This window comes from Myxine glutinosa, chromosome 14 (assembly GCF_964187855.1).
Source record: "Myxine glutinosa chromosome 14, kmMyxGlut1.1, whole genome shotgun sequence".
Lineage (NCBI taxonomy): Eukaryota > Metazoa > Chordata > Myxini > Myxiniformes > Myxinidae > Myxine > Myxine glutinosa.
In genome coordinates, this window is record NC_136274.1 from 39,347,328 (window position 1) to 39,363,300 (window position 15,973).

Here is a 15,973-nt window from a genome sequence, read left to right on the forward strand (position 1 = left end):
GGCCGTGCCGGGCCCGAGGGAGGCGACGACATGGCAGTAGCACAGGTCGTCGTTGGTGAGGCGCCGAAGCTGAAATTGGGCTTCGGCTTGAACGAACCAGACCTCGGCCTGGGCCTCCCAAAATTCGGGAAGTTTAATCGCCATTGACTTGTCGTTGGCCATTGCAATGGCGTCGTGTTCGGAAGGATCGCTACGGCAGATCCAACGTCGAGGGTCACCAGTAAAGCGCGGCGTTACGCGCGCTGCTTGTGAGCAAGGAGGAAGCGGACAAGCGGTAACATATTGTTGCGAATATGGAATTTGGCCTCCATATCCGCTTGTAAATATTCCCCTATTTCCCCAATACTCCCCAACTATCCCCAATCCCCCATTCCCTAGTCCCATTGTCTGTAAACAACACTCTGTAGAACCGACCTTCCCCTTTTTCCCCCATTAAATGTCGTGCCCAGGTCCACCGCATCACACGTAGACAACTTTCGGACATCTTGCTAGTTATTCTTAGTCTATGTCAGTTAAGGACTCGTTTCCATTAATTCTGACTCTTCGTTGCACCAGAATGTGATTATATGGCACCAGTAGTGAGTTTAGGACCTTCCCATACCTCCTCCCATCTTCTTCCCCAAACAACAACAACAACAACAACAACAATTACAACAACAACGGCGCTGTGCGGAGGAGTGTGCGTCCTCACACCGGCTCGGTTAGCCACCATTGACGATGCGCTCCGACGGGGTTACCACGAAGGGGCTCCTTGTCAGCCCCTCGTCAAGGGTGGAGCCGGTAACCCCCCCGCACGCACCCAATGAGAAGCAACGAGCCGATTCCATCTGGGGCGGAGCTAACGAGCCGAGGGCGTGTCACTCCCCGCCGGATATACGCGGCCACGAACCGGATGTGAGGTCAGATGCGCCTGAACTACGGAGAGCAGAGGAAGCCACCGCCACCCCCAGCGCGACGATACCTCCCCGCATCTTTGGACCGGACCGAACCGGGTCGATTCTGCCCTGAGCCCAGGTGCACCTGGAGCCATCGATTCTGCCTTTCCTTGCCATCAATCCCCGTGTGAGTCAGCGTTTATCTGTCGTCTGTTGGGGTTAATATAAGATTGTGTCTAAGTGCCTATCTTCCTTTGCTGTCCCTCTTGTAGTTGTAATCTAACCTTCCGCCCTAATATAACCTCCTCCGGAGGTCTTGAGAACTGAACCCTTGGTGTCGTGTCATTTGAATCCCAGCCGTTGTGTCCTTTTCCTTCATTGATTTAGCATAGCGCGATTTGATCAACGTCGGGTGGAATCGGGTGAGTTGGGGAAGAATCGGGGCAACTGTTAGGTCGCGGCAATACCACCGCTCGGTAAATAACATCTAAGCCGCGTCTGTAACAATTGGTGTCAGGAGGGTCGGATTCGAACCCGGGACTAAATTTATTAGGCCCAAATTTGTGGTAGAATCGATTCGGAGCGCGTTTCCCGCGCGAAATTATAACGGCGAAATTTGATTTTGTTATACGGAAATAAAAACCCGAATTTTGAAAGTCGCGCTCTGGCAGACCAAGACAGCTGGGGTCCGGTAGGGGAGAGTGAGGCAGGGTCGGTCCAGGACCAAATTGAGGGACGCGAGGAGAGCGAAGCAGTGAGGGCGGCAGGGTCGCAAAATAGCGTTGTCACGCACGAGGTGGCCACGGCGTCCACGCCCGCGACCGTGGCAGCGCCCCTGGTGGATTCGAACCTTTTCCTCCTGCAAATGAGGGCCCTTATGGAACAAATGGGTGAGCGATTGGAGGGCCAAATGGGGGTAATGAGAGACGAAGCGAGGGGTACCAGTGTGAAGTTAGACAATAATTTTGAGGGGTTAGACAACGGGATAAAAGAGGTGAGAAATGGGTTAATGGGGGTAGAAAATAGAATGGCTGCCCAGGAGAATCAGATAGAGGGAGTGAAAAACGGGTTAATGGGGTTAGAAAACAGTATGGAAGGCAAATTGAGGGACATGAGGGACCAAGCGGAAAGGGAAGTTAAACAAATGGAGCAGCAGATAGAGGGGGTCAGAATGGGGGTAGAAACCAAACTGGATGCTCACAGGGAGGAAATGGAGCAGATGAGGGTGGCATCTGGGCAGGAGATGCAAGTGATGGGAGAGGAGATCAGAAGAGGAGTGAGTGAGGAGGTCGGAGGAGTGCGCGAGGAGGTGAGGCACTGTAAGGAGCGCATGGAGAAGGAGGTGAGAAAGGGGACTGTAAAACTGCAAGGGGGTATAGAGGAGTTGACGCTGGGAGTAGAGCAACTGACAGTGGGACAAAAGGAGTTGGGGGACCAGGTAAAGAAGAACACAGCGGTAATAGAGGGTTTAAAATCGACACAGAAGGAGATGAAAAAGGACGTTGGGGTAATTAAAAAAGAGTGTCAGACGGTACATGAGGACCTGACGAGGAAAATGGACAAGGTGGTAGAGGTGATGGAGGTTAAAGAGCGGGAGGTGCGGGAGCACATAGAAAAAAATAAAGTGGAGTTAGAGGAAGAACTTAAAGGGGCGCACGAAGAAATGAAGGAGGTGAAGCAAAAATTAGAAGAAGTGGAAGAAGGGGTGAGCGAAATTAAGAAGCGACGGAGAGGGGATAAGAAAGAGATAAAAGAGGAAGTAAAAGAATTGGTCCAAAGTCTGTGTTTGGATCGTGATGATGTGCTCATTAACCGGATGAGGGATTCGCAGGTGATGGAGGAGAAGCGAAGAGGAAGAGGACCCGGTGTAAGTGGTGACCAATATGGTCGTGCGTATGATGCGCCAGGTGATTTAAGAAGCTTGGGGGTCGAGATGGACCCGGGTGTTCGTGAGAGGCCATTGGTGAAGTGTGCGACAGGTCTGGTGTGCGAAAGAGGAGGTGTGCGAGAAAGTCCGACTCTGGGGTGTGTGAGGAAAAAGTGCGTGCCAAGGAGTGAGGGTGCTGGCGAGAATGAGTCGGTCGTAGCGCGTGTGCGAGGGAGCACATGGAAGCGCGGTGTGGTAAGTGTTACAGAGGGTGTGACGGGAGAGTGTGCGCAGGAGTGTGCGCGAGAAAGGTGTGTGACGGACAGGTGCATGAGGAAAGAGTGCGCTGTCAGAAGTAAGGAAGAGTGTCCACCTGTGGTGAGTGTTACAGAGGGTGTAACGGGAGAGTGTGCGCGAGAAAGGTGTGTAACGGACAGGTGCATGAGGAAAGAGTGTGCTGTCAAGAGTAAGGGTGAGTGCGTTGTCAAGAGTGGTGGTGAGAGTATTGAGAGTGACAAGGAGAGTGAGTTGGTTGTGACAGGTGAGCGAGGATGTACACCTGGGATGGAAGGATGCACACCTGGAATGGTAGAGCGTGAGTGGGAATGCACGCTGGAGTTGGTGGTGAGGCACGTGGTTGGGTGTGCGAATGAGAGCACACCTGTGATTGTCACAGAGGAGGTGACCGAGGAAGGGGCGCGAAGAGGTGTATTGGTGAGGTGTGCGAGTGACGAATGTGTGCCAAGGTGTTCGGTGGTCAGGTGTGTGACCAAGGCTGTGAGTGGAATGAGTGTACCGAGGTGTGTAAGGAAAGGTACGAGGAGCATGGAGACGGCTGGATGTGTGAGCAAGGAACGGGCTGCGGGGTGTAAGAATCCAGGTGAAGCATCGACGGTAACCAGGTTAGAGGTTAGGTCGACTTTTAGCCGAAGCGGGCCCTCGGTGCGTGCCGGGGCTCGCTTTGAACGGCCGCGTCCGTGCTCCACTAGGCGGAGCGGGCAGCCCGATAGAAAGGGTCGTCATGGCGACCACCTTTTGTTGAGGCAGTCCGGCAGGTCGAGATCGGGACATTGGATGGCTCCACGCCGAGATGGTGCGTGGGATCTCGGCCCGGGTAAGCCCCCGTGCCTGCACCGAGTGCCGGACGCATCCAGCCGCTGGCACAGAACAACCCGCATTCATGGCTTGGCTTTACGAAGCCGGGCTTTGGACAGGGATTGGCGCACCGAGAGGTATTAGTGAGTAGACTGGGTGATGAGGTTAGTGTTTTGGACCCAAAATTAGAGAAAAACAAAATTTGATGATTGGCAAGGGATTGGCAGTAGTGATTGGCAGATGATGGGGAGTGATTGGCAAATTTTTAATTTGTTGAAATTTGATGTGCAAAATTGGTAGTGAGCGATGGGCCCAGTGGGTAAGGGTGGCATCCCTGCCACCCTTCCCATAGTGGGGGCAAAGGAGCAATAGCTTATGGGGTGTATGGCAGTGAAAACTAGCCCGGGTGGGTTAGGTTATATTGATAGGGCCCTAGAAGATGACATTAGGTAACGTTAAGTTTAGTTAGTGACTGATACCTGCAGTGGGGACGCAGGTAGATTAGTGTGGATGATAATGACGTGGGAGCGCAATAGTTTAAAAGGGACGACTGGGAAGCGCAAGTTTCAGAAGGGAGTAGTTAGCTGAGATGATGCCGTGTGTGTGAGAATTGAACAGGTGTGATTGCACAGGTGTGCAACTGGACAGGTGTGATTGCACAGGTGTGCAACTGGACAGGTGTGTGGAGCAGTGTATGAGTAGTGAGTGTGTGGATCAGCGCGAATGCGCTTGGGGAGAGAAGGGTGCAGGCGGCACCAAGAGTGAGAGCACAGGTGTGCAAGTACAGGTGTGTGGAGAGAGTTGGAGTAAGTGGTACGGAGTGGTGTGCATGGTGCGAAGGTGTGGATGGGGGAAGAGTGGACCCCTTTCACGAGTACCCGGGGCGGGTAGTGTAAGTGTTAGGTAGAGGGTACAGGTAAATTGTGGTTGGATATTGGCATCTGTGGTGCGGTTGCAGAATGGTGTTGTGAATGGGTGCATTAGTGTTGTGGAAATGGCTGGGCGTGTAGCCTGTTAGTGTGTGTAGTTGGTTGGGCACTCCACCACTGTGAGGATGTCGGCCAGGTGAGGCCGCAGGTGGGCTCCGGGAGCCGGTAGTGTTGTGGATGGGGCCCGAGGATCCGGAGGATGGACCCGGGTAGCCCAGTGCCAGAGAGGGCACCGAGTGGGGAGAGCGCCAGAGGGCCTTCCCCAGGTAGTTAGGTTAGGGTAAGGAGCAGGTAAGCTCGGAGGCAACTGCAGTGGTGGAGGTGTGCAGGTGGGTAGACCCGCTGGGAGAGGTACACGCCACAGCCCAGAAATTGTGCGAGGGCACCGGGAGATGAATCGGGGGAGTGAGACCCCAAATTGAAAAGCACACAGTTTGGCCAATGGGAATTGGTTTTTAGAACCCATAGTGTAAGAGGGCCAATGGTTTGGCCGGAGAAAGACCCCGGGTAGTGTAAAGTTGTTAAAGTCATTTCGGAAATAGTTAGGATTGATGAACCTGTCGCACCATACGCAGCCACTTACCTGTGGTGATGATGATGACTCCACACCTGTGTTTTCTTTGTTGGTGTTGCAGAAGTAAGGATTGCTGTGAGGATTTGTGAGACGCATCACGACGTGGATGAGACATTGGGGTGATTCCATCCCTCCCTCCCTAGGAGGGACTGATGATGAATTGGTGATAGCAAATTATGATGTTGAGTTGGAGATGGCAAATTTTGATGAGAGTTGAAAATGGCAAATTCGATTGGTTAGGAGGGAGAGAAGACGAATTTGGTTTATGGGAGGAACGGGGAAGACAGTAGGGATGTTTGTTGATTTGTAAAGTAGATGTTTATGGGTAGTGTTGTGTTTTGTGGATACAGTAAGGGGTAAGGGAGGGGCCATGTAGGTTACCTGGTGGGGGGGGGGGGGCGTACGATAGGAACGTACCTGTCTCACCTGGTTCCCATGTGCCCCCAGTGTGCATCATCTTGTATTGCGTGCACTTTTGCGCCCTTACCACCTTACTCACTTGTCTGCTTCTTTTGTCTCCCACCTCCGAGGATCTGGCTTTGGGGCAGAGAGAGAGGAGAGAGGGGTGCTGGCTCCGCAGTTGTGGGCCTGCACTTTCGGTGCTTGCTGCTTGGATCGATACACCATATGGACCGCAATGTTTGTGGCCACCCACAATGGACCGCAGCTCTTTTGCGGCCAAGCACCACCCGTGGATGGACCTATGGGTCAACGTGGCACCTATGCCATACAGGTGAACCACTTTTAGTTGACACCACTGAAGGCCACAATATAGAAATGGACGCGGTTGGCGCCTTCCTTTATTTTTTGAAAGAGGCAAGAACACCAAGTGCACCACACGAAGGCAAGACCAGCGGCAGAACATCGGCCGGCTGTGACACCACCGGTGATTCATAAACACTTTATTGGTGCACCGGATGGTGCTGACTGTGTGAAGGGGTGGTGCTTTTGATGCTTGGAAGGGGTGCTCTGCACATTATTAAAGGCCGTAGGCCACAGAGCACTCGTGGGTTGGTGTATCGATGCTGGCATGCGTGCTCTCTCTATGCATAACATCTGCATGTGTCCCTCCAAAAACAGGTCCTGGATCGTAGTGTAAATATCAGCGTAGTCTTGTAAATAATGCTCCCTACCGGCTGTATGTTTAGTTTGCGAATTCTTTCCGGATTCGGTTATCCTGTGGGTGTGTTTCTGAGAGGAGAAGGGTGCAACGTCGCAGGGGGACATATTTACTCATTTGTGAATATCTGTAAAACTGTCGCACTCAGGGTAGAGTTAATAGTAGCGGGAACTACATCTGAGTGCCACACTAAAATAGGTAAAAATTTATCGGGTCGGGACGCCCCGAGGGTAGAGAAGGGTGCAATGTTGCGAATATGGAATTTGGCCTCCATATCCGCTTGTAAATATTCCCCTATTTCCCCAATACTCCCCAACTATCCCCAATCCCCCATTCCCTAGTCCCATTGTCTGTAAACAACACTCTGTAGAACCGACCTTCCCCTTTTTCCCCCATTAAATGTCGTGCCCAGGTCCACCGCATCACACGTAGACAACTTTCGGACATCTTGCTAGTTATTCTTAGTCTGTCAGTTAAGGACTCGTTTCCATTAATTCTGACTCTTCGTTGCACCAGAATGTGATTATATGGCACCAGTAGTGAGTTTAGGACCTTCCCATACCTCCTCCCATCTTTTTCCCCAAACAACAACAACAACAACAACAATTACAACAACAACTACAACAACGGCGCTGCGCGGAGGAGTGTGCGTCCTCACACCGGCTCGGTTAGCCGCCATTGACGATGCGCTCCGACGGGGTTACCACGAAGGGGCTCCTTGTCAGCCCCTCGTCAAGGGTGGAGCCTGTAACCCCCCCGCACGCACCCAATGAGAAGCAACGAGCCGATTCCATCTGGGGCGGAGCTAACGAGCCGAGGGCGTGTCACTCCCCGCCGGATATACGCGGCCACGAACCGGATGTGAGGTCAGATGCGCCTGAACTACGGAGAGCAGAGGAAGCCACCGCCACCCCCAGCGCGACGATACCTCCTCGCATCTTTGGACCGGACCGAACCGGGTCGATTCTGCCCTGAGCCCAGGTGCACCTGGAGCCATCGATTCTGCCTTTCCTTGCCATCAATCCCCGTGTGAGTCGGCGTTTATCTGTCGTCTGTTGGGGTTAATATAAGATTGTGTCTAAGTGCCTATCTTCCTTTGCTGTCCCTCTTGTAGTTGTAATCTAACCTTCCGCCCTAATATAACCTCCTCCGGAGGTCTTGAGAACTGAACCCTTGGTGTCGTGTCATTTGAATCCCAGCCGTTGTGTCCTTTTCCTTCATTGATTTAGCATAGCGCGATTTGGTCAACGTCGGGTGGAATCGGGTGAGTTGGGGAAGAATCGGGGCAACTGTTAGGTCGCGGCAATACCACCGCTCGGTAAATAACATCTAAGCCGCGTCTGTAACAATATGAACGTCTTTATTGTAAGACTACACTGTAACACTGAACTCTTCCGGGCTGGTCGCCCGGTGTATATCCTGAGGCCACGCCTACCCCTCGGGCGTGGCCACCGCCCACTTGGTGCGTGGAATGATGTCACCACGCCAGTGGGCTTTTGTGTCCGCCACAATAACATATTTTACCACCCTGCACCTAAATAGGGATTTTAAAACGGTTATTTTCTCACAATTCAAAACTTGTAAACATCCGAGCCACCACCTGTCACCATGATTTCCGAGGGTCGATCCACATATACAAAGCTTTATAAAAAGCCCAATTTTTGGGGATTCCAACATGGATACCGATAAAATTAGGGAGATGGTGAGCTCTGATCATCAAATATGATATCCGATGTGAAAAACATCTCTTAATTTAGACGTTACCATGAGGTAAGTTCGGCAAAGAAATAGTCACGTGTCCTCTGAAATGCACTAATTATTCAAAAACCGAAAATAGTACAAAGACAACCTATACATCGATTTAAAGGGAATTTTACTTCTCATATAACCGTCATTCTCAAGAGTGAAAAAGTAGTTTGTAGAAAAAGGACCCACGTGACGCCAACTACTAACCACCACATGCCAACGGGTGAACCTCCAATGATTACCTCATCCTCATAACACTGAGTTGTTGTTTTGCTGTTTGTTAAGGCCTGAGCTTGTCATTCCGAGCTGCTCAATCATGGATTTGCTCCCCAGCAGAGAAGAATTTGACTTGAAGCTGCCATTCTGATTATAGTGCCGGCAGAGGGACCGAATCTCAAAGGTCTTTTCCAGGAGACAGAGGCAGAGACTGTCCCTTCTGCATTTAGACTGTCAAAGTTAAAAATCCCAGAATATATTTTAAAAAGACTGGGAAATTTTGTGCCAGTACATTGTTTACATTTCATAAGTCGATTGTAAAAAAGTTGTACATACGTTAGGTTAAGATTGAAAATAGAATTTAAAACACAGAATGGATGTTTATCTCCCAAATGGTGTAATTTAGGCAAAGCGAAATAACTTGTCGGCATACTTGGATTAAATCCAAATGACATCACAATAATAAATAACCACTAATAAGCACTATAATTACAATGCTATGGATCAGCAGAGGGGTGAAAATTTGGGATATAAGGGGGGGGGGGGGGGGGGAAGAAAAAGAAAAAAAAAAAGTTAAGCCACGGAAAGTGAAAAGTGAATAATCAGGAAGAGCCCATCGAAGGAGAAAAGACCTTGCTTTTCAGCCAGTTATTTGCAGAGCCATCGGATGTCGATCCTTCGGCACAGACAAAAACACCCGAGGGCATTGGCAGTGCATAGTTTGACGTAGTAGGTTCAGGGAAGGAGCCCTGAAGGAGTTCCGAGCGCACTAAATGCGTCGGTAGCAGTACGGTCGCATGGAAAAAGTGGAATCCTGAGGGCATCAGCAATATGCAGGATGTTGCCAAGACAGCATGAGAAACCGCAGCTGCAGAGACTTTGGAAGAGAGACAGGAACGTTGCTGAACCAAAACACCACTTCGAGCCAAATGTAAAACAGTGCTTCAGTGCACCATGGCTGCCAGATGAACCATCTCCGATGGCTGCGTGAAGACTCCTCTCCACTTGACTGTGTGGTGCCAATGTTGTGCCACCTCCAAATCTTCCCAATTCTCCAAATCTCAACTCTCTCCACTATCCCTAAATTTATACTGCCATTTGTTGCTGGTGTATCCCCTTAAATTGTCTCTGGGTGGTCCACCCACGGTTCTCTTTTGAAGCGGACAACCTATCAATAAATGGCAGGTTTTAATTAGTTGTCGGGTTGGCACGGCAGGTGGGAGGCGTAGGATTTGATGACTTACAGCTGAAGAGTTTGAAGACCTCATTTCCTCACATGGCGACAACCTCATCGACGAGGAGTTGGAGGCCATTATAACGGTTTCCGAGGAGGAGGAGGCAGGCAGTGATGAGGAAGAGGTGCCGAGGTCTAACCTCAGTCCAGTTCCTGGGCGAGTTGCTGCATGGCATGTGGGAGCTTGACGACAAGTTGGAAGATGCTCACCCAGTCATGGAGAGGTTCTCCCCAACATCACATCACACATCAAGAGGGGCTTGATTTGCTTCTCCCCTACAAAGAGTTGCATCGAAACCTGTGGCAATCAGCCAGGCAGCTCTCCATTACCCATTTCTTTCACCCTGCTCCCTCCACCTCAAGACCACCAGCGCCCTCTCCTGCCGCCCTCTGTGTCCTCACCAGCGTCCTCACCAACATCCTCAACTGCTCCCTCTCCTGCCTTCCCTCAGTGCACGACGTCGCAGGACTGTAATTTGGGTCATCCTCAGAGTTCGAGGAATTCATGGGATTTTAATTCATCATCATCGTCATTTGAAAGTTGCGTGTGTTTGTAAAATATATTTTTAAACGGTACATGATGGTGTTGTGTGGTTTTTTGTTGTTGTTTGTTTCATTGTGCGGTATGGTTAAACACTCTTAATAAACTGTAAGCTCATTCCTTAATTTTTTTGGAAATGGTACCTGGTGTAGTTCTTTTCTTTTTTTTTTAACTCCGCCACCAAAGGTGGATGGAGGTTATGTTTTCACCCCTGGTTTGTCTGTTTGTATGTTTCCTTGTTTGTGAACAAAATGTCTCAAAGTTATGGACGGATTTGGGCGAAATTTGGCAGAGATGTAGTGCATGTGACAAGGACGAAATGATTAGATTTTGGTGAAGATCCGAATTCGGATCCGGCTACTAGAATTTTTCAAGTGATTCTTCACCATTGGGAGATAGGGCCAAAAACGATACATAGCAGGATATCTCAAAGTTGTGGGCGGACTTGGACGAAACTTGGTGGAGAGGTTGTGTGTGTGACGAGGAAGAATCGATTCAATTTTGGTGATCGAAGATCCGGATCCGGCTAGTATAATTTTTAAGTGATTCTTCACCATTGAGTAATATGACCAATCAGGTGGAGGTATGCACTCCACTGAGTGCCGTTCTAGTTTTATTTGTAAGCATTTTTTGTGAAACTGTAATCATGTGCATTTGCGGTCGAAAACATTTTAAACTGTAAAAAATTTCCTCTATGAATCACTCTGCTAATTTTAAACTAAACTAATCTCCACTCTCTGCCGCTCCATACCTAATCCCTCAGATCGGCAGTCTGCAACCTCCTCACTCTCTGCAGACCTGGACAAAATCCCAGACTGGTCAAACAAGTGGAACATGTCTTTCAATCCTAATAAATCTCACACTCTTACTATGTCTCTCCGAAAAGACCGACTGGAAAACCCTCCGATCTACTTTCTCAACAATCTTCTCCAATAAGTTCTGTCACTCAAACTTTTGGGTCTCACTATCTGCCATGATCTTTCCTGGGAAAACCACATTTCAAAGCTGGCCTCCAAAGCCAGTCGCCGACTGGGCATCCTCCGTCGTGCGAAGTCCTTCCTTGGCACACCTGAGTTGTTGGCTTTCATCAAGTTGCCATACAAGGCTTTCATCCGCAGCTCTATGGAATACTGTTCCCCCCTCTGGGCTGGTACTCCTGCCTCACACCTAGCTTGGCTTCACGCTGTTTAAACCAAAGCTTTCAGAATCATTGGAATCTCCTGCGATGAAGCTAACTCCAAGGGCCTCTCACTCACTCACCGCAGGCAGGTTGGTGGTCTTTCCGTCTTCTACCGACTCCTCCCCCCAGCTCTCTCTGGGCTCTGTCTTGCAAATATTCCTACAGGTCGCACAAGATCTGCCAGCAACCCTCTTATGGTTAAACTGCCAAAATCAAGATTCTCTATTCACCTTCACTCTTTCATTCCTCTTTTCTCCCGCCTCTGGAACAAACTCCCTCACTCTCTTCAATCCCACTCCTCCCTCCAGGTCTTTAAAACAGCTGTTCACCACCATCTCTTATCTTCCCCCATCCAAAACCTTGATCTTTTCTCCCCCCGTTAATTTCACCGCAAATCCACTTTTTTTTTGAAATTCCAACTTCTTTCCTGGAACTCCTAGCAGAGTCCATGTGTTTTATACCTTTAAATTCCCATGCCTCCTCCCCCCAAGCCCTCTCCCTCCCACAGATCTCCCGACGTCTCTGTTCTCTACTGTTGTACTTGTGTGCTTCCCTCTCTCCCCATATTGTCTCCTGCTCCCTTGATCATGTGTTTTTTGTGCCAGTTTGTATTTTTGTGATTAATGTTAGCTCTTACACGAGCCTCGATTTTGCACACAAAAAACAAACAAACAAAAACAACGCTGGGAACCTATAACCTATCCCCCGTTTCCTCATTGAAACAATGCCGCGGCATACATTTGTGGGACATTCATCGACCTTCGCGGATTATCGTCAACATTCTCTGGAATTGCCTCACCATTCGCGTATTTTGCCTTGCCATTCGTGGTTTGGTCCTCTATTCGCGGATTTTCGCGACTCGGGAACATATCCTCCCTTTTTCCATTGAAACGATGACCTGCTTTCGTGGGATTTTCCAGGAACGTATCCCCTCCGATGTGTGTGGTGTGTGGTGTGGTGTGTGGTGTGTATTTTATATATATATATATATATATATATATATATATATATATATATATATATATATATATATATATATATATATATATATATATATATATATATACTGTTCAAAAAATACTTGATGCCTGGGGGAGAGGGTTGGGGGAAGTATGAAGGGGTGTATGTCCAAGCGTTAGTGTTTCCAGTAGCGTGCCATTAAAGGAAGAATCAAAGCGTTGTTGTTGTTTCAGGTGAACACATAGAGACGGATGTATGTTGCCGTGAACACGACCACTGTCCGCACACTGTGGCAGCATTTGAATCGAAGTATGGTTTCCTTAACTACAGGTGGTACACCATCCTGCACTGCAGTTGTGACTTCAGGTAAGTTTGTTTAATGTCTTTTTGGAGCATGAAAATCACATGTGTAGTCTAGTCGGTAGTGGATTGATTATTCGAGATCGACTTGAATTAAAGACCGTGGAATGAAGCCGTGTCCGAAATTGTTTTGATGCGTGAAGGACATTTGGACATTTGAGTCAATTATAACTCGTCTATAGTCATCTAGTTCCATCAAGTCATGTCAGACTTCTGGTGACTTTCATGATCAGAGTTGTCTAAACATCCCTATCCTGCACTGCCACCCGAAGCTCTGACCGATGCACCTTAGATACACCCTTTACTCCACGTATCGAGCACATACAAGGTCTACCCCTTCCTCTTCTTACCTCAATCATACCTAGCATGGTTGACTTATCCAGACTTTCATTTTTTGCACACATGATGTGCCCAAAATATTAGTTTGTTTTAGCATTAGCACTTCCAATGTACATGGTGGTCTAATTTATTCAAGCACTGATTTGTTTGTTCTTCTTTCACTGCATGGAACTTGTAACAGTCTCCAACTCCACATTTTAAAACTGTCAATCTTTCTTTTTCACTGTTCACAACTCACATCCATACATTGCAACTGGAAATACCAGAGCATTCCACAGCCTCGTCTTAGTTTGTTTTTGTCACATCTTTGTCTTTCCAGATCTTTGTCAATCCTGACATTTCTGTTCTCCCTATTGATAACCGAATATTAATTTCTCCTCTACATTCTCCAATCACTTCAATCTTAGAACCCAGGAAAATTCAACTTTCCACTATTTTCACTTAATAATAATAATAACAAGAAAAAGAGCAATCGCAGATTGCAAACCCTTGCCAGGATGTATTTTCAGTGGTTAAGGCTTTTGTGTTAAAACAAATAGGGCGGCCGAACCACGTGACCGATGACGTCATCATTATTAATTTTTTTCTAAACTAATTTATTCCTAGATTATGCTCAAGAAATTTCATCTTGATCGGATGAAGTTTTGCACTTGTCGAATTATGACGTCATAATGGAGGCACCTAAGACATCGTTAACATATTTTATTCCCCATGGAGAGTTCTTTACAATGAGCCATGTCTCCATTTTTTCTATTCATAGTAAGGGCATTTTATGAGATATTTCACAAATCTGTTAACTAAATTGTTACCAAAAAATTTCTTCACCAATATGTTTGTAAAGGTGTGTAATAACATGTGTTAATATGTTGAAGTTCAACTTCCGTGGGAAACCCAGAAAAAAAGCTGTTGAATTCGGGTACCGAAAAATTATTTTCAAGAATTTTTATTTTTTTTAATCGGCCCTTAAGTAACTTATGAGGGGTCAAATAAGGGTTTTTCATGATTCTGAGTTGATTGTTAACATTTATATTTTCACTTTTACATTTACACACAAAGTAGCTTTTATTTCACATACATATATAATACTCAAGAGTTATTTCTCATTCACAATGTCAGAAGTTTCAACAGTCATTGTCTGTCTTCTTCAGACTCAACAACATCATGACTGCAGTTTCTGCATGTAATGCCATTACAGACTCCACAGGCCGAGATGCACGTGACCCCATTCTTCTTGCAGCTGCATCGCCGGTTGCTGCAATCTCCATGACAATTACAGCTCGTGAACTGCAATAGCTCCTCAGGAGCCGTGGGGTCCAGTGTTGGAACTGGCTCATACCCATGCACACCTATTGTCCATCCATAGTCACTGGGGTTCAGAGACATGCTCTGTAGAAGGATCCAGTCCCGGGTCTGCAGGTAGGCACGGAGTGAATGTTGTGCAGCTGCACCCTCTGTTGGAGGTAGAGTCTCTGGTTTGATCACTCCTGCCGCTGCCTTCCTTGAGAACATGTTGTACCGAATTTCACCCAATGTTGATAGATGGCTGCATCGATGAGGAGGTGAACACGGATTGCCTTGTCAAAACATCCTCCATCCATGATGTGGTTGGCTGTCGTACTTCCAGGATAGATCAACTGGATCACATCTAGTAATCCAGAATCTTCCATGATGTTACCCATTGATCCAAGATAAGACTTCAGCAGGTGAAAACCACCCAACCTTGGAATGACGGGTAGATTTGCCTGCTCTATTATATTCACAGCCTTCAGCCAAATCGGAAGATCAAAGGTCACTATAGCGACCCCAGCGCGCCGTATGCACTCTTTCAGAGTGGTGAAGATGGTGTTGAGGTCATTAGGGTCTCCTTCAATAACTGGGAGGAACTCGATCTGTGTGCTCTGCTTTGCATCATTAGCATGGATTCTCTTCATCCAGCCATTCCAGTTGGAGTGTGGGAACTCAGGATCGTTGGCTTTGATCACCCACCCCGCTGCCCAGAGTGTGTCACCTGGAGTGAGGAGTGGCTGATCATGAGCCAGGGAGGAGGAAAGCTCAGCGAGGGGGAGAAACATGATCGCGTTCGTTCCTATCTGTTTCCTGTTCGTAAATGGAATAATCTTTACTTCAGTTCCTCTCAGGATCTTAGCTTTGTCGAGTGCCTTCAACTTCACCCGGGGGAAAGCTGCTGTTGTCTGTGGATCTGGCAAAGGTGGTGCCGGAGAGGTGACTTCGATCCAACCCATTGAGTGAAAGGGAGTGTTTCCGTGAATAGAGACAATGTTTAAATCTATATTGTCTCCAACAAACTGAGTGACTGCATTGTTTGTTTCCCCAACCTCCATAAAGACCACCTGATCATTACTTGACAATTCACTTTCACTGGCTGGCACTTTGGCTGTCATCACTGATTGATCCTCAAGCGCAGCATCAACCGCAACCTCATCATTGATCTGTTCATCGGTTTCCTCCACAATGGTGTCAAGAGTGCCAGAAGTATCTGGAACATCATCTCCACTCCTACTATTAAGGAAGCAGTATTTGTAGTTTTGTGTCTCCGTGTAAGACTCAGTGTATCCCAGCCGGTGGAACTTGTTGAGCATCCATTTTGACCCAAATCTATGATCAAGTTGTATGGCAAGCCCCATTTGGTGTGGCAATACTCCAGACCGAGGTCGACAGGCCTTAATAAAATTCTGCCCCCAAACGGCAACTCTTTCGTCTGTCTTGACAATCGGTCTCAAGAACATCTGAAGGCTTGCAGGAACAAGTGTCAGCTGACTATCGATGTCAGTCGTACTGTGTGTGGTGGGGTATGACTTTGGACCTAAATCAATCAAGGCAATATCATTGGATATGAACTTGAGTGCCGTCTTTATGATCTGAGTCTTCTCATCTCCATGGTCAAGATTAGCATGATGCTCTCGCAGAATATTGTCG

General features: G+C 48.0%; 1 protein-coding gene across 2 annotated transcripts in view; it reads left to right on the top strand.

Annotated features, from left to right (window-relative positions):
• Window positions 1-15,973, top strand: part of LOC137439663 (phospholipase A2 isozymes PA3A/PA3B/PA5) — a 59,108-nt gene that overhangs the window by 20,631 nt on the left and 22,504 nt on the right. For both annotated transcript variants that reach the window (XM_068135633.2, XM_068135634.2), the window contains exon 2: window positions 12,571-12,703. In XM_068135633.2, the coding sequence (XP_067991734.2) occupies window positions 12,571-12,703 (133 nt within the window). The remainder of the gene's footprint in view (window positions 1-12,570; window positions 12,704-15,973) is intronic.